The sequence below is a fragment of the Pezoporus flaviventris genome, unplaced genomic scaffold (assembly GCF_033815535.1).
Source record: "Pezoporus flaviventris isolate CSIRO_AGI_PZ_B2104156 unplaced genomic scaffold, CSIRO_AGI_Pfla_v1 ptg000105l, whole genome shotgun sequence".
Classification (NCBI taxonomy): Eukaryota; Metazoa; Chordata; class Aves; order Psittaciformes; family Psittacidae; genus Pezoporus; species Pezoporus flaviventris.
This window is the reverse complement of record NW_026892653.1, coordinates 942,450-964,602: the sequence shown is the minus strand read 5'-3', so window position 1 is coordinate 964,602 and position 22,153 is coordinate 942,450. Positions and strand designations below refer to the sequence as shown.

The window sequence follows — 22,153 nt, the reverse complement described above, 5'->3', positions numbered from 1 at the left end:
ATTTTCTCTCTTCATCCTTTTTGTGGACTTTGTTTCTCCTTGCATCCTTTTTCTCTCAGGTTCTTTAGATAGATATTTAAAATGTGTATGAGCACTGCAATTCACTTCCACTGCATCATATGTGTAAATGCTTTCAGATTCATTCGTGTGCTGTCGTTACAGTTCATCCACAAGTGCTTTCATGTGCACATTTGTTCCTTTGGGTGCAAAGACATTCTGTTGAGGTTTCCAAGTACTTAGAAACTTTCTGTGTTAGTAACACATTAAGAAATTCCAGATATTTTTTTAACTTAATATTTATCTTTGTGAAGTTCGGCAGTCGTTACCTATGTGAAGCAGTAATGTTTATCAGTAGTAATGAGGTCTCTAATGTATAATTTTGCTCATTATTGAAAAATACAAAGGGGTGCAGCTTTGTGCGCTGCACAAGCACCATGACAGCACTGTTTGCACTGCTGTGTTCTGGCCTGCTGCTCGTTAGGGACCCTGAACAGTCCAAAGGGAATTGTATAGTGTAACCATTTCCCTGTGGCCTAATGCATTATAAATTCATTTATGAATGTCAGCAACTGCAGCTATGTTTTATGGAATGAGATCTGTAATGGTTTAAAGACATGCATCAGTCTGTATGGTGCAGGCTTGTAGTCTCAAAGGAGCCCTTTGTAAATAGAGCTGTAATAGATCTGGGACTGGCCCGTGTGGGTCGCAAAGACCGCAGTAAATGTCACCAGTGATTGGGCTCAAAATGGCATTACATTTTTACAGTGCTAGAAATTAACACTGTAAAAAATTTTGAACCAAGTGAAGAAATATCAAAGGTTGTCAAAGGTTCAAATCACAGTATTTCAATTGTAAATGTTACTTATGACTAACCTTATCTCACCAAAGAAATTTTATTTTCCCTTGAGTTGCCTCTTGACATTTTGGATCATGTTAATACAATACTCAGCACAAAATCGAGTTTGAGCCTGACGATCCATCAGGTCATTAGCCAGGACAATGCTGGTACTCGCCACTCATCTCCCCTGTCAGGTTAAATCCATATCCCCTTGTCCAGTCCCTACAGAGTCTTGTCAAAGCCCCTCTCCAGGTTTCTTTTAGGCCTGTCCCCCAGTGGTGTAGAGAGGCGAAGGTTGGGGCCATGGAGCCCTAATCATAAACCTTTGGGGACTGTAGGCAGAGGAGGATCCTCAGTGGGCAATGCAGAATTTTCCTTCTCTAAAACGACTGTCAGGGTGGACTTGAGCATGATCTGCACACAGCAAACGTGCAGGCACGACCTGCTGCGCGTTCACCATGTGTGGCTCATGCTCAAGGGTGGAAAAGATTTCACAGTTGTCTCCATCTCATTATTTCCATCTGTCTATCTGGACAGTCAGGCAGTCAAATTAACCCTTGATCAGTCACTGGATTTTGTTATGCATATGGCTAGAAAATTTCATTTCTGTGTATTTTTGAGATTAAATTTTTCGTGAAGTGTGGACTCTCAAACCTATTAGAAAAATTTACCTGTTCACTGTTTGCCTCCTAGATGCTCTCTGCCATCATTTAAATTTTAAAACCTAATTATTAACTATTTTTTTTAAACACTGGCTGATCATGCTCTGTGATATACAGTGGTTTGTTATTTATCTCAAATGCTGCAGTGGATAATTACTACAGATTTTTTAATCTAACTGTGGTTAAAAAAGGAAGAAATTTTTAAATTTATTTTTTCCAGTGCTGTTTTGTTACTCCTCCATGTCTTTACTTACTATACAGGGGGTTTCTTTGTGCTTTGTGTGATCTAATTTCTAAGTCATATATGTGGGAAAAAACAGTATGCACATCGGTAGGTAAATAAAAGCAGAGGGAATATTTGGTAAGCAGAGGGAATACTTGGTGAGCAGTAAATCTCCTGCACCCTTGGGGAGTCTGTTTTACCCCTTTCTTCTTTCCTGTGCTTTTATCTTCTTGCCATGACAAATGCTTATGTACCACTTATTACCTCCTTCCCCTTAAATACCATATCCCCCCTCTTCTTCTCAAAAAGCACCCGAAAGTGTGAAACTTAAATTTCATGAAGGGAGCAAAATAACTTCTGTAATATACAGTTTGGAGACCTTGAGCTTCAACTCTAACAATTACAGCAAGGTAGAGCCAGAGGTTTTTCTAGAGGAAAATGTCAGTACCAGGAGGAGAACAGGTTTGTAAGATCTTACTGTTCAGAAAGAAATCATAAATTTTTTTCTAAGAGAAATATTTCCATAATACCCTTATGAGCTGTGAATTTAGGGCCCAACTCTGCCTGAGTTCTTCAGTTGGAGTAATTTAGTAAGTGTAAATAGTCTCACGGGTTGGTACCCGGCAGCAGGGTTGTGCAGGGTGCCTGTTTTAATGATCTTGTTTTGCTCAAGTTATAATATGTTGAATTAAAAAAAAAAGGCAGCATGTTCTATATTAGATATGAAAAAAATTGCTTTTTATGAGCACATGCACTATGGAATCTTTATATTAATAGCATCTTGGCATTTTACACTCCCAAGGCAGTCTCAGAAACCATGCAAGGGCTGAAAGTCTGGTTTGTAAGTGCTGTAATTTGTATCAGGACCAGATCTGATCAAGTCCAAATGTGGGGGGCTTTTATTCCTAAAAATGCTAAATCCATCTTAAGCTTTTATTCATCTCTGTAAGAGCAGCCAGCCATAGGCTCAGACTGTAGGATGTAAAGTTATTGTGTGAATAAAAATCTGATAATCTAAGTCAAAATAATTCATGCATTAATAGGCTGGAAGAGGGGATAACTTTCCCTGACACTTCTTTAAGCTCCTTCAGTAACGTTTCAAACTGAGCTCACTGTGGTCCTTGCTTTGTGCTTACCTCTTCAGCATAACATTATCAGGTTGTCACTTTTATTGTTGCATGACTTTTGATTTATGTTTTGGCCATCCAAGTTGCCAAAATATGATTATTTGACATAGCATTCTGCAGCTTCAGCTTGCTTAGTTCAGCAGTTTCCTCAGTGCATTCCAATAGCCTTAGTTTCCTCAGAATTAAAAACTTTCATTACCAGACTTTCGTACTTCCCATGGACTAGAAAGAAGAAGGTTTCGAGTTGGTCAGGGAGAAAGTTGTCAGCAGCCTGGGGAACATTCTTGTACATGCTAGTGTTAGAGGCTTTGATGATTCTTTCTGATGTTGTGAGAAACCCACATTTTACACGTCTTTGCTTTAAAAACTTCTGCTTTGGTTGTAAAAATAAGTAATTCTAACCTTCTAAAAGGAAGATTTTATGCCGCTCTGATGAGCTTTAGTTCTAGTTTCCAATTGTGTGGCCACACACATGCAGGGTGCCTGGTTTGGGGTGTGATCCCCCCCCTCCTTCATCGATGCAAAGTTTTTGGTATGTGGGTAGAAAATCAGTCAAGTTGAACTTGATGTGTACAAGTATTACTGTACAAAAATATGTGCTTCTAGCATTTATTTTAGGTTATATGCTAGTTTTACATTATCCCAGCTGGGTATTAAACTGAGTTACAGAACTGGCAGTATTTTGGGGAAAACCAGATGTGTACTCTAAGAAAACAATAGTTTTGGGTCCAGAGCTTTCATTGAAGTCTGCTTCAAATTCACACTCAGTATTCCTCTCTCTTTTCTCTCGCTTAAAAAAAAAAAAAACAACAATAAAAACCAAACCCCAAAAACTATAAAATTGAGAGTTGTTCAAAAATGCATTTTAAAAAATCCAAATGGTGATTGGAAAGTTTAACGTGTATGCAAATGATATCTGGATATAGCTTCAGAAAGTAAAGACCTTTGGCTGGCCTGGAGGCTCAGCTGGTAGCAAAACACATTGCTGTATGGGGAGACCTTGATTTAAGTTCAACCACAGGCCATTAATAATCTGGAAGCTCCACATAGGTGGAACTTTCAGCTCTAGAGCAAAGTAATAAAGGATTCAGAGGCTGCGTTACCAGTAGACGGTTCCTGTAATTACATCCCAAAGTCATTGTCTGCCCTGCTTTTCACTGAAGTGGAAAATGAACACAAGTAAGTGCACAAAACCTCGGAGAACCATGGAGATTGCTGCTCTGGATGGGTAAAGTTGCCCTGACAATAGACATGTGGTTGGAGTTTAATTCACAGGGAGAGCAGACAGTAATCTGTGCCAATTGTTTCCCACCCTCAAAGCAAAGAGATTTCATTAATTTATAGCAGAACAGGGTGTATATGTTACCTAATGTGTTCAAAATGATTTGGTGCCATTTTCTAAGCAATTCAGGACGTAAGGCATATAAACAATCTCGTAGTCTTCTTGGTTCAAAATTAAAACAGCAGTTTTGTTCTGTAATACTAGTTTTGCTGAAAATGCTTTCCCATGCAGAACTTCATAACATAGGCTAAGAAATGGAAGCAAAAAATAGATTTTGAAAATCACTACCAGAAGAGTTATGTTACTTGTGTTCTCCGTGTGGCATGTACCTGGCAGTTCACATTTTTAAGAATTTGTATAATTCTTAAACGTCAGGTTACTGGCTCCAACTTGAGAAAAATAAATAAAGAAGGAAATTAATTCAATAACTAGGAATTCATTATCAAAATTGGGAAAATGTCATCTACAGCATTGTAACATGTAGTACACGACTCAGTCAAAGAAACTGACACTCAGATTTATTCATTTTATGACTTTATATTATAAAAAGCCTGTTTGCATCATTGCAAAAGCTGATGTCAAAGAAGGACTGAGCTCTTCTTTGGGCTATTAGAAATACTTGTCCACGCAGTGCTTTGAAGAAAGGGGAGGCGCGTGTGCTGTTCCATCACTGCACAGGCTTCTGGGAGAGCGGCTTCACGTGGAGAGAAGGATGTACAACTGCTGTTTTACCTCTGGACTCGATGGAATTCAGAGGATAGGGATTGACATTAGTCTAATGTTAGTAAATTTGTCAAAACCACGATAGTTTTAAAAATGAGCGTATATATGTAATAACATCCACTTCAATGAAAAAACTCAATCATTTCTTGTAATTGCTTTTGTTTGAGAACTATTGTCTGCAAATGCTTTTGACATGAAACATTGGATTTTCTGAGGTGGAACACGATATATATCTTATGCATTACATCTGCTTTTAGTTTTAGTGATCATTGGAACACACTTCTCAGTTCACAGCAGCACTGTCTTTTTTAGTGTGAATAATGTAAATGGAGCAGCTAGAGCTTCTATTATTTTGAATTCTTTTTACATGAATTTTGCTAGTAGATGAAAGCCAAGATTAGAGATACAGTTGGGTATTTTAATTCTCTTCCTACTGATATCCTGTAGCCTTTTGTACTGATATTTAGAGAAGTCCAGGTGTTCTTGTCACATATATTTCATTCTAAAACCCAGCCATATTCATATGTTTAATTCTAGTCTAAGTTCTGGAGTACATATTCTGCTTACAAACGTATATACCCCACTATAATGTGGCTAGGACTCCTTGTGTGTATATCCTGCAGTGCCCTATCATTCATGTGGATCTTGAGATTTGGGTGGAAATACAGAACTCCAGAAGACAGACACTTTGAAGTTGTGGATTCTTTTCCTGAAAGCATCCTCCTTTAGGTCATGGACTCATTCAAGGGGAAAAAAAACAGAGTGTTCGAACCTGATCTTTAACTTTTTGTCCAGTTTACACTTTTTCTTGTCCTTCCTGGGATATTTTCATGAATTATGCCTACAGTGTTATTTTTTGTGCAAGTTTCTGTAAGGAACTTACTAATGTAACTCAGGTAAATCTCAGAAGTACTGCTTTTTTATTTGAGTATTCTTTAATTGATAAGTACTGGCTTAAAACTTTCTCCAGCTTCTGATTTATAGCTCAGGCACACTTACATTTAACTCCTCACAGCAGTTGTTCCTGCCATTATTCTGCTTTGCTTTTGAAACCATTATGTATTTCTGAAGCTAGTTGATATAAATTGAGCTGATTACATCATTTCATAATTAAAATGAAGGAGGCACTGTATTAATTTTCTTTTCCCTAGGACTTTTCCTGAGCATTGCAATACTAGAACTTTTCTGTTCCCCTGTGTATAAAAGGCTCATGCCATCGTCGCATGTGCTTTTTTTTTCCCCCATCCATATTTCTCCAACTTAATAGGATCCTGCAGTGTACGGTAGGAGCAGTGTTTTGTTGCTCTGGCAACAAGAGCCAAACTTTCAGATGTTATTTTTCTAGTATTAAAAAAAATAAATAAAAAAATCACTGCCAGTTATGATGTAAACATTTGCAGTTCCCCCCAAATGTCTTTTTCTTCTTGGAATGAAAGTAAAATCACTGTTCCGAAGGGAAACTGAGAAATTGGTTTAAAAGCAAAATAACAGATGTGTGTGATTCTGGTAGATCCTTGGTGATCTGGTCTTACTATTTATAAGTGGCATATTTGCTACTAGTGTCACTGGAGGGGATGCACCCTCTCATCAGCGCTAAGAGTCCAAATTCTAGTTTTAAGTTATTTAATCCTTTATGAAAGGATTGAGTGCTTTTTCTGCTGAAAGTGCCTGAAGACTTTAACAGAATGTCATAGTAAATGCTGCAAGTGCTTCAGCATTTATCTTGACGTTTTGTTTTAAGTGTAACTAATCCCATCAGGAATTGGAGACTGGAGGATGGGACCAGCAGGGTGGCATTTAAAGCCGTGTTTACATTTATTAGACTAGCAGGGACTTGCCACATGAAAGTGTAAAGGCAGACGGTCCTTTAGGACTGAGTTATCCTCTCCATCTTGGCGAGGTTATGTCACACCAAAAGATTTCCCACCAGCCAGATGCTGTGTGAGTCACTACTTATTATTCACTGTAATAACCTTTATCAGTGCTGGTCAGTTAGAGGGAGTTGGGGTCACTCCTGTCTGACTTGTTCTTGAGCTTTTGCACTTGGCAGCTACAGTTTAGTAAGACTTCCTTGACACTGTAGTATTTTTCTCTGAACTATCGAGCCATTTCTTAATAGCACTTAGTTCTATGTTGAATAAAGCCCCAAACTAATGTTCTGTTGGAAAAAAAACAACATTTAAGCCACAGGCTTCTTTCGTATTGCTTAAAATAGTGAATTATGATAGGGAGATTTAATTGTCCGCTCTTGAAAAATCTTCTTCTTTGGAAGTAGTTCCATCTATTTTACCATACTTACTGCTAACAGGAAGCCATTTCATCACAAAATGTTGCAATTGCATAGATATGAATAATAATTGCTGTTCTTAGAGTGAATTATCGCAGAAGATTTTGCAAGCTGTAACAGAATGTTAAGTCTGAGCTGAAGTGCTCTTCTTCTTTCTTGCCAAATGGTTATTGAGGCATATGAAATAATTTCTGGTGGGTTGAATGCCTGGCAGCCACATGTCCACATGTGCACGTGTAGCTCATATGATGTAAAATATTTGTTCACCAAAAAAAAGATACAGAAAAGAGATTATTAACCAGACCTTTGCCTTCAGAGAAGGTGGGCACAAAATCCCCAAAGCACCCAACTTAGGGAACCCTAAATGAGGTGTAGGTGCATCAAACTAGCTCTTGTGTGACAGCTCCAATGAAACTGTAGGTTATGGTTTGGGAAGTGCAACATCTGAGAAGAGCCATCAATTGACCACAAAGTTGTTTTGAGAAGTTTCCCTTGGTGAGCAATTTACTAAGAGTATCTTCATACAAAAGATGAGTCAGATGTATGTACAGATTGCCTTACAAGCCTCATACTTCCAAAGAGACTCTTTAATTTGATACGGTGAATTCAGATGAGGTAACTCTTCTTTCTGTAACCAAGTAATTTTTACTGAAATTGCATCTGCAGTTGAACTGCCAGATAATTATAATTAAGTCTTGCACATGTGCTAGTTTAAAGTGTATTTTCAGTGGAAGTCTTTTTCTTGTTTTTGTGTATTTTACATTATTTTACAGAACCTGAGTCCACCTCTACTCATAGTCAAAGGAAGGACCCCACCTGGCTTACATGGGACGTGACCCCAACGCATCTTGAGACAATACCTCTTTCTTTGCTGTGTTATCTGTTGATAACAGATATGTTACTGTCTGTCTACTTATGATATTGAGTTAAAATAAAATCCAGCTAATGTGAATGTGGACTACTTACATAAAGGATTTCCTATAATCTCATTGTATTTAGATCACATGATACAAAGCTTGATTTGGGCATTTATTTCTTTGTAATTAACTTTGCTTCCCTTTCAGCCAGCGTAATAGTGCACAGATAAAGTTTTAATTACACTGATTATTCTTTTATGTTCAGTACCAGCCACTTCTCCAAGGAGCTGTTAGGCTGTTGAGGGACCCCCAGCTCTTCGTGTAAGGGCTCATGTATTGACCCAGTGAAAGTCTGAAATGCTTTTGACAACTGCACCTTTGTCCTTAGGTGTTCACTTAAATTTAGGCTGGATGCATTTAACCTAGAGAGAGATCAGGAGCCTCATGGGATTTGCATGGAAAAATGTATGTTGAACTGTGCTTAGGAAAGGGTGAGAGACACAGTGATGGTGAAATCAGGTATTTTTTTAACAAAAGACAGCATGAACTGTATTAATTTGGTCTTTTTCTGCTCCTTATGTTTCTCCAATTTATTTACCAAATAGATGTGAACGCTTCAGAAAGATTGCAGAGTATTTTTCTGTAAATTTTTTTGAATTATTATTATTTTTCTTTCCTCAGGGCCTATTGCAGCATTTCATTGGTGTCTGCTGCTCTGTATAAAGCCATAGTGCTGGAAAGTATTGATGGCTTTACTGAATAGAGTTAGTCTTCAGAGGTAGGGGCTTGCTCCTGGGGCTTACCAAGCCGTGCTCTCCTTGGGGATCACTGCAGCAGAGGTGTTGGTAAGCAAGGTGGTGTGTTGTGAAAGGGCTTTTGAAGATGCAGATGGTTTAAATAGATGAAGCCACAGTTTGCCATCACTCATCTAGCTCAATCCAACCGCAGCCACCAGAAAGGTGGACATTTTTGTGAAGTTTGTTTAAGTAACCACAATATCTGCAGTTTGTGTTCGCTCTGTTCTCCAGGTTTTGTACAGGCACGTTAAGGGAATCTCAGAGTAGACATTACGGAGTAGAGCTGTGCTGTGGTGTACACTCAAAGTAAAAGCAGATGAGATGGTTTATTGTTTGTTATGCAAGGAAATAATGTGACTGATAAAAATGTACTCCGGAATTATCCTTTTCATTTTTCCACCCTCGGCAAAGCTGAAATGAGTTTCACTTTTCATGCCTTTTAGTTTGGGGAATTTCAAGGAGGTGCTCTCAGTTATATGACTCTGTAGGGGTGTTAGTTAATGAAGTTTTGACAGATTTAAGGTCACATTTTGCACGGTTCAATTCAGCACACTTAGAAATACGCAGCAGGGAGAGTTCCTCTCTCTCTGAACTGTTGTATATTAGACTTTTATATATGCTGAATTTATTTTTGTATTGGCACATTTCATGTAAGAAATAAATAGCAAATTTAGGTACAAGTTGTTGGAATAAGGAAAGGACTCAAAGTAAAGCTTATGAGCTAGATCATTAACTTTAGAATGATACCCTAATCTTTAAGAGCAGTGCATCCTTTTTATATTGTTTCCAGTTACCTTAGGTCAAACATGCTTTTATTTTAACAGAGATGCATTGTGACATTAATGGGAATATGTTACCTTAAAGCTTGCTGTGTAATTTTCTACAAAACCCGTATCATAAAACACTGTAGTATTTGAGGACGGGTGAGTGAAGAAATTTGACTTTGGGTGATAGAGGCTGACAGAAGGACACGTGATTCTCTACATTCCAGCTTTGGTAGCTGCTTCATTACCACTAGGTCTTTCAGCACCTTTATTTCTTCCCTTTTCTTCTCTGCATAACACAGTCCATACCTGGTGTCTTGCTCAGGTGGAGAGGAGACTTAATAGCTCAATACTCCCTTTGGCATCAGTTCCTTTTATGTTTTAATCTGGTATTGCTGAGCACAGACATTAGAAAGAGTGTGGTTTTTGATTCAGTAAATATGCCCAGTTTAGAGGAAGTGTTTAGAAGGTAATTAGAACTGAATTAAAGAATGTTAGCATACTTAATGTAAGTCAGCATTAATTTAGTAAATACACGCTTGTTCTAGTGAGCTTGATTGACAGTATACTTATTTGCTTTGGATTTGCAACATGCTGTTCTGATAACTTGGAATTGTACCCCTGTAGCAAATGATTGAAGACAGTGTTAACATTTATTCAAAAGTATGTAGCTGATATATTACAAAAAGTAATTTTAGCCTTCCAATTAGTATTTTCTGGTGTTTTCCCACAAATGTCTTTGACTAATGCTATTCAGTATTTTAATCAAAGATATGAAAGAAAATGAATAGTTAGTGGTACGTAAATGGCAGTATAATTAAAGTAATGAAAGTAACAGGTCATTTTTACACTCTGACCTAGATTGCTAGATATGATTGACTCAACTTGCCTTTTAATAAAGCTAGATGCAAAGTAATGTATTTTTCTAAGAACAGTTATTCCAGAATTATTCTATTATACTGGTGTAGGTTTGGTCATCTGTTTGATAGGATAAAATACACTCTTTCACCTCCCAAACCTTTTCCTGCAGAGTATAATGAGAGGACTTACAAGATGGGGCAGTATGTTAGGTTCTCCATGTTATTCCGCCAGCTGAAGTATTTACAATAAAGATGGGATGGCCTTGAAAGGAGATGTTGTACTTCAAAAAGTAGCTGTGGCTTTCATGGAAATTGCTGTGTGTAAGGGTCTGTAATTTGTGCTGTGTATGACAAACTAGACAATGATCAGCCCTTTGTAACAGTAAAATAGAAAAACCTGTGAATTTCTGGAAACCCTGTGGTGACTGGATATGAAACACATTATTGGAATACACATTATGGCCTAAAGGGTTTTCTTTCTCTTGTGGTGATGCTGTCTTGGTGAAATGATAAGAACAAGTTCATGTTGAAAAATAAGAAATTATGGTATGTAATTGTTTCAGAACAATGCAAGTGCTATATATTTTGGATTTTTGCTTCATTTTAGTGTGATCTAAGTTGTTTGAAGTCAGACATAGAGCAGCCATGAAAATGCATCTCAAAAGAAGAGAGACCTTCTATTCTGGAGGCTTTTGCTTAGGAAAAGCTTGCCAATAAATGATCTAAAGGATGGGTTACATTTTCCAAGTGCTTACTTGCACCTCTCTATGCTTTTCATTACTAGGTACTGAGAGAGGAAAGCTGCAGATGATCTCTGCAACACTGTGAGCCATCTGCCTTCCTTACCTTTTTGGAAGAGGAACTTCCAGTCTTTTATTGCTGTTAATATTTTGAAAAGTTTGGAAAAGAAAACTTAGCCCTTAGAACTGTCTTGTAATTCCATCAAAATACTTATTGCTTTGTTTTAAATAGAGCATAAGAAGTATGCAGTGGTATGTGGTGATCCTTGGTCTATACTTTCAGCTGTGTATTTGTTCTGCCCAATTGCAGGTTAAATGGGAATTTATCTCTTTGGAAAGATAGCACATCATCAGGCTGTGCACATTCTGACTTTATATACATATGGGATAGATAAATACTATGTAAGGGTTACTCTGGTTTTCAGTGAATACTCTTTGATCTTACCGTGAAGACGACTGCTTCTTTGAGAACAACGAGGTTACTCTGTTCTTTGCTGCTGCTCCTTTTGTCACATTAACACTTCAGTTTTACTGAAACTGCACTGTAGAGTCATCAAAATAACTTTGTGTCGGCCACCATCAGGTATGAGCTTGTCGATGCACTTGCCCAGGGTTAAATTGAACCAATTTGATTACATTGAACCAAATAGATCGTGTTACAGATTTTCCTTTGTACTTCAGTATCCTCCATTCTGGACTTGTTTTGATAGTATTGGGTCTTGCTCTGCTTCATCAAGTGAAATTCAGAGCTACAAAAGACAATCTTATGGAAGAAAATATTGGTTTGATTTGGTTTCTTTTTCCATACAGCTCCATTCTTTCAGCATTCTGCATTGCCTGTTCCAGATTCCATAGTAAATGCCAAGGTGATGGAGACCTTGGTTAGCCTAAGCCTCTGATGTTTTCCAGGAACTCACCAGTTTCTGATATGAAAAAGTTTTGAGTTTTGGACCTAAATATAGAGTCTATTTACTACTGAGATGAAGCCATCTATAAGCCTGTAAATCCACTAAATAAATGCTTAGTTGGCATGAAATACAGTGGATTTTTTAATCTTCAGGCTGCATGAAACAAACTTGAAGACTGAAAAGCTTCAGCTACAGGGAGTTATCTTTTTTTTTTTTTTAAGTGAACATTTTTACCAGCAGAACTTCCTATCAGTTTAAGAAGCTGTGTCTTCTATTTGAATGTATTCATGTCTTTATTTGAATGTATTAATGTCTTCTATTCAAACATATTCTTGTAGTTTTGGCAGTGTAGGACAATAACAGACAAGTATTAGGTTTTTGTTTTCCAGGAATCCTGTAACCCCGTAACCATCCTTACACTTTGGGGCCCAAACTGTCTGTTTAACTAATGTTTTAGCTAGAGCATGTCACCAAGATCTTTCTCTTTTCCTATGCACAGCTAATTTCTTCTGTGTCACATTTGCTGAAATGATTACTTTCTGACTCTAAGTGTTACAGGATTTTCAGATGTGAACCCTCTATAAACAGCCACTCTTTCAGTGACTCAAAACTTTGTTTTTTAAAAGAAACGTCATCTTTTATTGCATTCCTGCAGTAGAAATAGGAATAAATGATGGAAAAAAGACACCAAAATCCTAATGTGTCTTATTTTTAAGTTTTTTATAGGTAGGCAAATAGATGTGCTTGCCTAGATTAATAAAAAAGCTCACAACAGTAGCAAGAATGTGTTCTAGAAGGCTCAGTCTGGCAAGGACCAGCCCAAGGAATGGGTTTGTTTTCTTTTGGTGAACAAGTGTCAGCTATCCCAAAACAGTTACTTCTTTCTGAAGGTTGGGGTCTAAAGGTAAATTTTGAGTTATGGGCTTCTAGAAGAATATTTCAGTGATAAGTAAAATCAGCAGAGGATGTGATACGAATTGAACTGTGGTTGGAAACTGTGCTTGAATAATTTTGGAAGACCCTGAAGGAAAACCTATTACATTTTAATTTTTTAATTTTATTTCCTGCCCTGGCAGTTGAATATAAAATGGGAACTGTTAGTTATGGACTAAAATGGTCTTTAAATGGAAAGGAAGGGAGCAGAGAAAGTAGCTGGCTTTCATTATTAATACTAATTTTATTATTATGCTTTATATGGAAAGCATCTTACTGAAGAAGGGATTAGAAACAGAGGACCTTCAGACTCAATAGCCTGCATGTCCTGAATCATCAAGACTTTAAAGAGAGAATGACAGAAGGAAAAAAGGGGGAAAGGAAAAAAAAAAAGCCAACAAAGGCAAAGATTCAGGTCCATGGGATGCTGGTGGCTTTGTTCGTGTTTGTGCTGCAGTTCTCAGGGAGCCTGGGGTTGTGTTAATGCTGCTGTAAGGAGGGACAGAGAACATCTGTGTGTAGGCAAAATATCCTTTGACTGGGTAGGAGGGATCTGTCTGTCCCTTAGCTCATGTTATCAGGCTTGTCAGCTCTGATACCTCTCATTGAAAGCTTATAGAGCTTTAAAGAAAAACTGGTCAGAAGCTGTGATTCTGTATTCACCAACCATGCCAAGAGCTCACACTTCATCTTAAACATCTGAACAAAATACTTTTCCTTCTGGTATTTCTAGGACTATGCAAAATCAAAACTAACAAATGCATTTCTGTTTCTCTCCGAAGGTGTTAGGGAACATTTTCTTATTCTAAAAGGTGGCAAAATAGAGAAGGGGCTCGTTCATGCTTGCTTTTTAATTTAGCCAAATTGTCTTCACTGGGGTCACCATGCAATGTGGTAGGTAATCTTTGAGACACCAGGGTTTGGGACATGAAGGCTTGTGAGGATGGGGCCAGGTCCCAAAATGTGCTTGAGAGCATTGGTAGCTTCAAAGCATTCTCAAAGACATACATCTCAAGAGAGCCTCAGGTATCTTACAGACCCTTCCTGAAGTGTTCTGATTTTTCTTGATAGATGTTTTTCACTGGGTTTTCTATCTGGGAAAAAGCATGTATCTGTGGTGGTAACTGCAAGCTGAAAGAAGAGCGGAATTTAGCGAACCCTGTTCCAGCTGTGCAGTTGTTTATGCTTGCAGTGGAAATAATTGTGCAATGTAAAGAGTGGGCCCAGGCTCCGGGAGAGCTACAGATCTTGTCACTGTCAAGACAACTTGTTACCACTGACAGCAAGTAATAATAGATGGCCAAATATACTTTTTCTGAATACTCCACTGAATTATTAAAAAAAGGGGGAAAAACTAAAATAAAACCCAACATTTGGTTGGTTTTTTTTTTGTCTGCTTGTGAATTTTGAAGGCGTTCTTTTTTTAGGATCATTTTTAGGCTTGAACTCTCACTAGCCTGAGTTAGCTTGAGCAACACTCCGTGATGGATACTTCCGTGCTTCTGTGCTGAAGTGAAAAGGAAGGGTGACTTGAAGCTTCTTGTTCTGCGTGTGTTAAAAGCATGAATTAATCTGCTTTGTTAGAATTGAAGTTTATTATTTTTCCGTTCAACCATATTCTGTTACCTGTGTTGGACCAGTAAAGCAGGATGTTAGAGAAGCCCAGCGGAATTGGGAAGAGAAGTTCATTTTCAGGGCGGATCGTGTGTTTTTTTGGTACAACTCCTTTATTTTAAGGTCAAGGGCAGGTAAAAATTACCAAGTTAAAGTGTTGGTTTGGAAGTCAAGTGAACAGCCAAAGAAAAGCCATGTATTTGCACCTGCCCCATTTGCAAAAGGCTCTGCTACCCAGCTCCTGCACATACTGGGTTATTTTTGCTTCTCCAGACTGTATCCTATAAAAGGGAGTTCTGAAGTGGATTAGAAGGTGTGCAGTTGAGAACATACAATAAAGCAGGGAAACCAGTACCGTTATAAAGTTTAGGCTTCTTTATTGTGAAACACTTTCTATGTGAGAATGATGGGCTTGTTCAGTCACTTACAGTTGTTCTGAAGTTTGTAATTCAGAAATAAAAGAGAAAAAATATATTGAAGACCTGCAGGTAATCAATGGGGCAGACTGTAATGTGTTTCCAACAGTATGTGTTGTATAATTCCAAAACAAATATCGTAGGATGAGAGAATTTTGCTTACTCCTATAAAAACAAAATGTAGCATCCTTCTGCAGCTTGAAGCTGCCTGTATTTCAGAACACCCAAGATCTCTATAAAACCCTGACAACACCCCTAAAGGTCGTTTATGGAGGTGACCTCTTTTTGCCTCCCACACTCCCTAGAGCATTTCTGGTCTACCCACTCCTTCATGGCCACCCACCCGCAGATCAGCTGAGAAATCATACTTTGTTAGCAAAAACCCTTGTTAAGAATGCTAGTTTTCTTCTTTGTTCTGTCTCTTTCGTTTGAAAGATGTCTTTTGTTCACTGTGATTCAAATGCCGTATTTTAAAAATACATCATTTGCAGGGTGTAGAAATTAAAATGGAATATGTAGATTTGAGCTGAAGGGGCTTGTCGTTGTGCCCTAAAGTGCATACATGTATTTTATTGTGATTTGTGGTTCAAGAAGTAAATTTAAATTAGTCTAATCACAAGAACACTTTTAAGCAAGCACTTTACGATGGATGGGCTGTTCTTTGATGTTTAAAGCCTATGCCAGACTTACAGTCTTCACCAGTCAGATGTATTTAGAGTAAGCATTAATTAGAAGTAATTCTTATATCTCCTTCATATATGATAGGAATATAAACATTACTGAAGTAAATGGTCACAAGTTAAATACCTTCAGCTGTGAGAAAGAGTATCTTGATTCTGTGCGTATTTCTGTGGCAGTAAAAGCATTACTCAGTGATGCTGCTGTGTGCTATTGATAGTGTCACATTCCTAGTGCAACCTGCACAATCTGTCCCAGTTAGTCATTGCAATAATCATAAACAGAATTTATGAATCTCATAAGGCAAAATGTGGTGAGCATATAATATGGGAATCTTTCCATGTGCATACCATGTCCTCTCAGAAACCCACATGATTTAAAGCAACTGTTACAGATAGGCAAGTTTTCTTGTGTTTCTGTGTAGCGGGTTTTGATTTTGCATCTGGTTTAAATTAGGTGGTTCTTCACACATTTCTGGTTGTGGTTGTTCACAAGCTGCTTTCTCCATTGCTTTCTATGCAGGTGTTGCAGGGTGCTCAGCTGATAGCTGTTGCTTCTGCTGAGCCTGCCTCAGGGGGTGTTGATGGGTCCCCACTCCAAGGGAGTGATATCCAAGTCCAGTATGTGCAGCTGACACCAGTGACAGACCACTCTGCAACTAATCAAGTATGTATATGCTGTCTTTTCTCCATTTGAATACACTTAACTTGATTGAAACCTGTCTTGTGAACTGTAAATCTACCCACAAATACCGTGATACCAATGAGTTTATGATCCGATTTACAAACAGTAAAGAAATCCAACCTAAACTGTCTATAATAAGAAACATCATTTTGTTAAAGGTATAAATGGGCTTTGACTATTGCTGCTTCAATTCTCTTGCTCAATGCCTCTAGAGAATAGTTATTTTGGTCATCATTGTTTTTCTGCATCCTTGAAGGCTGAGAGCCATGTTAAAGGACAAGACAAACTTGCTAGGAACCTACCCAAAAAGTATTTTTTAGGACTGAGGTTTCTCTTAAAAATATTATTCCCTTTCTGACAGCAGTTTTCCAGTTATTTTCATCAACAGCCTGGATTTCCCTTAGAAGCCGGAATATTAGCAATTGTAAGTGAATACTTGATCTTCTCACTTATGGTGGAAGAGTTACTTTTTGTTTTCCCTTTTAAGAGCTCTCATGTATCTGAGTCAAGAAAAAGCCCCTCATCATCTTGAAGCTATGACTGGTGACAACACAAAAGTGCTGACTTAATACAGTTATGTTTTCTGAAGCTGGTTACACATTCTTCTCTGAACCCCACTTAGTGGGCTTCTTTACTAGAGAATGTCAAGTGGTTGTGAAGAATAAGCTGTTGCTTGCTAGCCAAGATATAATGGTATCCTTAGCAGCAAATATTAGTCTGGATTTTTGTCTGATACCTCCACAGTTTAGTAAAATCTGATCTGGCTATAAATGTTTATGTTGGGTATTGAGTCTCTTGAGGTGGAAATAAAAAATTGCACAAGAAATCAAGGGAATTACATCCAGACTTTGTGTGCACAAAGCTGAAGTGCTCAGTGCTTCTTCCCTGAACAATGCAGTCTGCAGATCAGTTCAGTATATGAAATCAAAGCACATCAGTGTCCCAGTAGCTGTGTTGTGTACAGGTGTGTTAATGACGTGCTGTCTGCACCGGCTGGTGCTAGGAGGGGAGCTGGAGCTGCTCCTCACCTGGATTCTACAAACAGCTTTTCAGAATAATGATGCTCCCTGGTCAGCCTAAGTGGTGTGTGAGCACGCTGTGCTGTAAGATTACACTCTAGCTTTCTGTATGCTGGTCTTTTCACATAGATGGGCCCCAGGTAGGCATTTTCCATCTTTTCTAGATTAACCTCTATGTTAACAGTCTCCATATGTCATCTGTAATAGCGCCCTGGACAAGGAGGCTGTTGCTTAGAGGGATCATGCCTTATTTCTTACAAATCCTTGAGTACTGCTGGTCCCATGCAGTTAATAAAGCATATATGCATCAGATAGTGAGAGGTGTTTCTCATGCTGCTGTCCTCACTCTACGCCGGGGAAGCTCTCATGTTTCCCTCCCACGGACTTTCTCTTGGGTCTGTTTCTCGTGCCTGTCCTCCCTTCTCTGCTAGCACCTCTGTCAGGGGGACAGGAGGTTACGAAGCACAGTTCATTGGCATCTATCTTCCATGCAACTGGCAGCCATCAGAGGAGTCGCTTTTCTCTTCAGGAACACTTCGCACTGTGTTAGGTTTTAATATTGCGGTTAGCCGCAGGGATTTATACAAAGCTGAAGAGAAGCAGAAAAGGAAAGTGAAATAAGAAGACTGTGAAAGAAAAAACAGACAAGGTGAAAAATAAGTTTTCCATAAATATTTCCTCAGTTTACACAAACTGAAAACTAAGGATCTGTTAATGAATTGGAGAAATCAACTTGGTATTTGCGTTACTCTGGGTTATGTGAATAGTTCAATAGCTTTTTTGTGGGCTAAAGTTACACATATTGAGATGATAGTTGCATTATTCTGAGTTATGTAAATAGTTCAATACCTTTGCGGGGGCTAAAAGTATGGATATTGATCTGCAGCATTTTAGAAAGATGTCTTATCTGAAAGGAAAGATCTCACCTGAAGGGAAAATCGTCTCAGTGAGGCTGTAATGACACTTTCATCTGTTTTCATATGGTTATGTCAAGGTACTGAGATGTTCTCAAAGATTTTGTATCTTAGAATCATAGAATAGTTAGGGTTGGAAAGGACCTTAAGATCATCTAGTTCCAACCCCTCTTCCATGGGGAGGGACACCTCACACTAAACCATATCACCCAAGGCCTCTTTTTTATCAGTCAAAGCTTATAGAAGTGGAGGTGCTATGGTCTATGCAAATTCCATGTTTGAAACACCCAAGTGTGAGCTTATTTAAAGTAGCAGTTTTCTGACCTTCCTTCTTGAAAGCCGTGCCTTTGGAAGCAGTTGCACTTGGAAGCTGAAGATTGGAGTGAGGGTATTTGAAACAAATCCGTTCTCTGAACACAGCTGAAGCTTGCTTTCATGTCTCGATAGCATTCTTACTTACAGCAGCTTGCAAAATTTAGAAATTTGGATTAATTCTATGCTGAAATTCATATGCTGATAGTAAATGTTGTTAGATTTGGGGAAAAAACCCACCATAATTCCCAATCCAAAGCATGTTTCTAATCGCTTTGGTCAGTCTTCTAGTCTGAATGTTGGATAAATATGCAGCATTACTGTTGTCATCATTATTTAATAATTACAATATTTCAGTAATTTTCCTCTAATGGGAAAGAAAACTTTGGTCACTTGAATTACTATCAAATTTATTAATCTGGTAGAATTATTCATCACTTTGGCACTAATTTATTGCACAATTAAGTAAATACCAGATAACTTTTAAAGTTGAACAGGAAAAAAATCTGGTACCTGTTTTCAATTCCTGGCAACCAGGCAGGGAACTGAAAGGAAATAATTTGACAACAAAACATTAGTTTAGGAGCAGTGCGTTATAATTTTGAAACTCCAGTGTTTTCATTTGCGTAAGTAAGGTGGGACTGTAGAGTGAGACCTAAAGGATGGGAAGACTTGTTGAGTTTCCACCCTTGTGTTATTGTAGATCATCCTGCAGATCCTAGGCTGAGGCTATAAAGCAGGGCTTCAAGTAAGACTTTTCCAGAGTGGAATTCCTGCCACAGAAATTATTCTGTATTCAAGGCGTTACATAAAGCATCTATTAGATGTTTTTATGGAGGGAAAATCCATCAAGGGCAGATCTCTGGAATCTGTGGGAGTGAACGGGAAAATATCATTAAATGCTTGCCCTTTCCCTGTAGTTTATCTATGCTTCTGATACTGGTTGCTATCAGGGGAAGGCTTATTGGGTGTGATGGGCTTTATCCAAGCCAATACAGCTGCTCTTAAATGCTATTCATCTTACAGCTCTAAGGATGGAGTTTGTGTCATAATCTCGTTCTCCTTACTCCAACTAACTTGGCTGAAAAGACAGTTCGCTATGGGATTATCCTTTCACGGCCTTGTCAGACTTCTGGTAGGCAGTAATGTGATTTTTAAGGAGACTTCCTCTGAGAGCTGAAGTCAACTGTATTTGCTTTAAATTCCTTCACGGAGAACTGTTTCTGCTTGGAAAGTGAATAGAATCAGGCCAGTAGGATGAAATTTATTTAAGAAAGAAGTTCTCTATAGTAGCACTACTCTCATTTTACACAAAATAGAGAAAGACTGCAGTGGGTAAAGACAGCAGTTTTAGACCATATCCTGCACCAGCTGGTGAAATTGAAAGCACAGGCCAAGCAGGTAATTTTACTCACCTTACCTACAATAGTTCTGTCACTCAGCAACATCCTACTGTCTTTTCTATGATCACCCTTAGTGAACTTCTGTCCATAACACTCCATACCCCCAAGCTGTCAGCATGTGCAAGTCCTTCTGCAGCTTTGGTGCATGTTGTGCCACACACGAGTTTTATTTTGCTTCCTTTTGGAACTTGTTCTTTTTTTGGGAAGAGAGGGAATGATTTTTTTCAATTTGCTCTCTTTGTGCCACTCAGTGATTTTATAGATCTTTATCATGGTTTTATTATTTCAGCCTTCTCTTTCCAGCCTGAAGGGCAGTAGTCTGTGTGGGCTTCGTGTGGATTCTTTGTTATTTTTGGTGCCTTTGTAAGTGTATTCCCATTTCAGTTCTCTCATAGAGATGATATCCATACAGATTTTGCACTGGTGTATACACAAGAACTTTGTGTTGCTATAATATGTTCACGTTCCCTTGGCTACACCAGTGGAAAGCACTGTTGTACTGATTTACTGATGTTTCCTTTTGCAGGGCACTGATACTCTTCAATCAGCAATCCAGCCAGAAATGCAGATAGAACATGGAGCAATCCAAATCCAATAAGAGAACTGTGAAAAGCTGCATTAACTTCTGAGATGTGGGTGATCCACAGCCAGAAGTAAAGTGCTGTCATCTTCGTGCAACGACAGGAGAATGGAAATGCCCTTTAGACTAATGGTCACACCTCGAATATGTCCTGTGAATTGCAGAGTTCTGATGATCTGGTCATCCTCACCTGGAATAAATGAGACCCATTTACTTAAATTGGAGCTACATCACTGCATCAGTTGAGAATGTGGCCTTCAGAAAAAAAGAATGGCCTGCCCTTAGGTACACTTAAAGAGGGGGAAAAGTCTTTTAGAAAGAAAGAAATCTAATGCATCAAAACTGTGAGACTAAATCAGTGTTTCATCCTGTTCATTTCTTCTGTGAAATACACCATTTGAATGTCTGCAGATATCTCTAGTGTATTGCTGCCTTGCAATACTTGCTTTACCACATATAGATCAAGAGCTCAAATATTTTTCACTGTTTAAACAGCTTTTTTTATTTGCTATGGTGTTTATAACAAAAAATGGAAAATATTTAAAAAAAGAAAAATTCCATAACTGCAAGTATTAGCCTTTTGCTGGTGTTTTCTGTTCAGTGTAATGAAAACTGTATTTGCAGAAGACTAACAATTTTGTTTGTACTGTTGCTTAACTACTTTTCTAGGGGAAAAGGCTTTAAAATGCTGTAATTATGCATTTTTAATGAGAAATAAATGTGTATTTATGAATAGTGCAGCTCTAAGTTGCTCTCTGCCTTAGGAATGAATATGGTTTGACTGGACTGTGCTGTAAGAGTTTAGCTCTGGAGTGTTTGAAGGTAGATGCTCTCTGGCAAGCTTTGCTGTCAAACTGAGAAGTAAGATTTAAGTGTATAAGGAAGATACCTATCTTAGATTATGCTACTATCTGAAAATGTGATAGTTAAGCTTTTGAGTCTGCAAATCCTATTTTATACAATGAATTTATGATTTTAATTTTTTTTTTTTGAATGTGACCAATTCTTCTGAGCTATCCATTTTTTGTTCCTTCTGCCTCCTTTGTCCAGCCATTTGTGGCAATACCTCAGTTTGGGATTCACCCATAAAAAGCTGGGCTGCAGCAGTCTGATAGCTGTCACTGAAACTTACAGGAAACTTTATGTCAGTTTGAAGAAAGCAACTTTTTCGTCTTTGCTAAGCTTGAGTGGAAAGGGTGCACATTTGCTAGAGCCTGCTTATCTTAATGGTGTGCTTTAGGAAAATACAGTTTACTGGGGGAGGTGTTGCTTTGTATTTTGTTTATGAGCAGACTTGCTGTGTGGTTATTGTCAATATATGGCTCCTAATGCATTTAATATATTAATCAGTGGGGCACAGCCACAAATTCTACATCTTTGAATTCAAATAACATTTACTTATTCTTTTTTATGAAAGGAAGGGTTAAGCACGCCCAATTTTGGGGAATGTCCCTGGTAAGTATTACGCTTTATGTAAATTCCTACTTCTCTTTAGGATATTTCTTGACGCACAAGTACAATGCCAACTGAAC

The 22,153-nt window shown here is 38.2% G+C and overlaps 1 protein-coding gene across 3 annotated transcripts in view; it reads left to right on the top strand.

The window, feature by feature from the left end:
• BANP (BTG3 associated nuclear protein) overlaps positions 1-21,354 on the top strand; it is a 151,763-nt gene extending 130,409 nt beyond the window's left edge. For 2 of the 3 annotated variants that reach the window (XM_061477358.1, XM_061477357.1), the window contains exons 12-13: positions 16,232-16,375; positions 20,568-21,354. In XM_061477358.1, coding sequence (XP_061333342.1) covers positions 16,232-16,375; positions 20,568-20,639 — 216 coding nt within the window. In that variant the 3' untranslated portion in view covers positions 20,640-21,354. Of the gene's footprint in view, positions 1-16,231; positions 16,376-16,754; positions 17,333-20,567 lie in introns of those variants that run through there. The other variant, XM_061477356.1, reaches the window with a different exon arrangement.
• Positions 21,355-22,153: the final 799 nt, after the last annotated feature.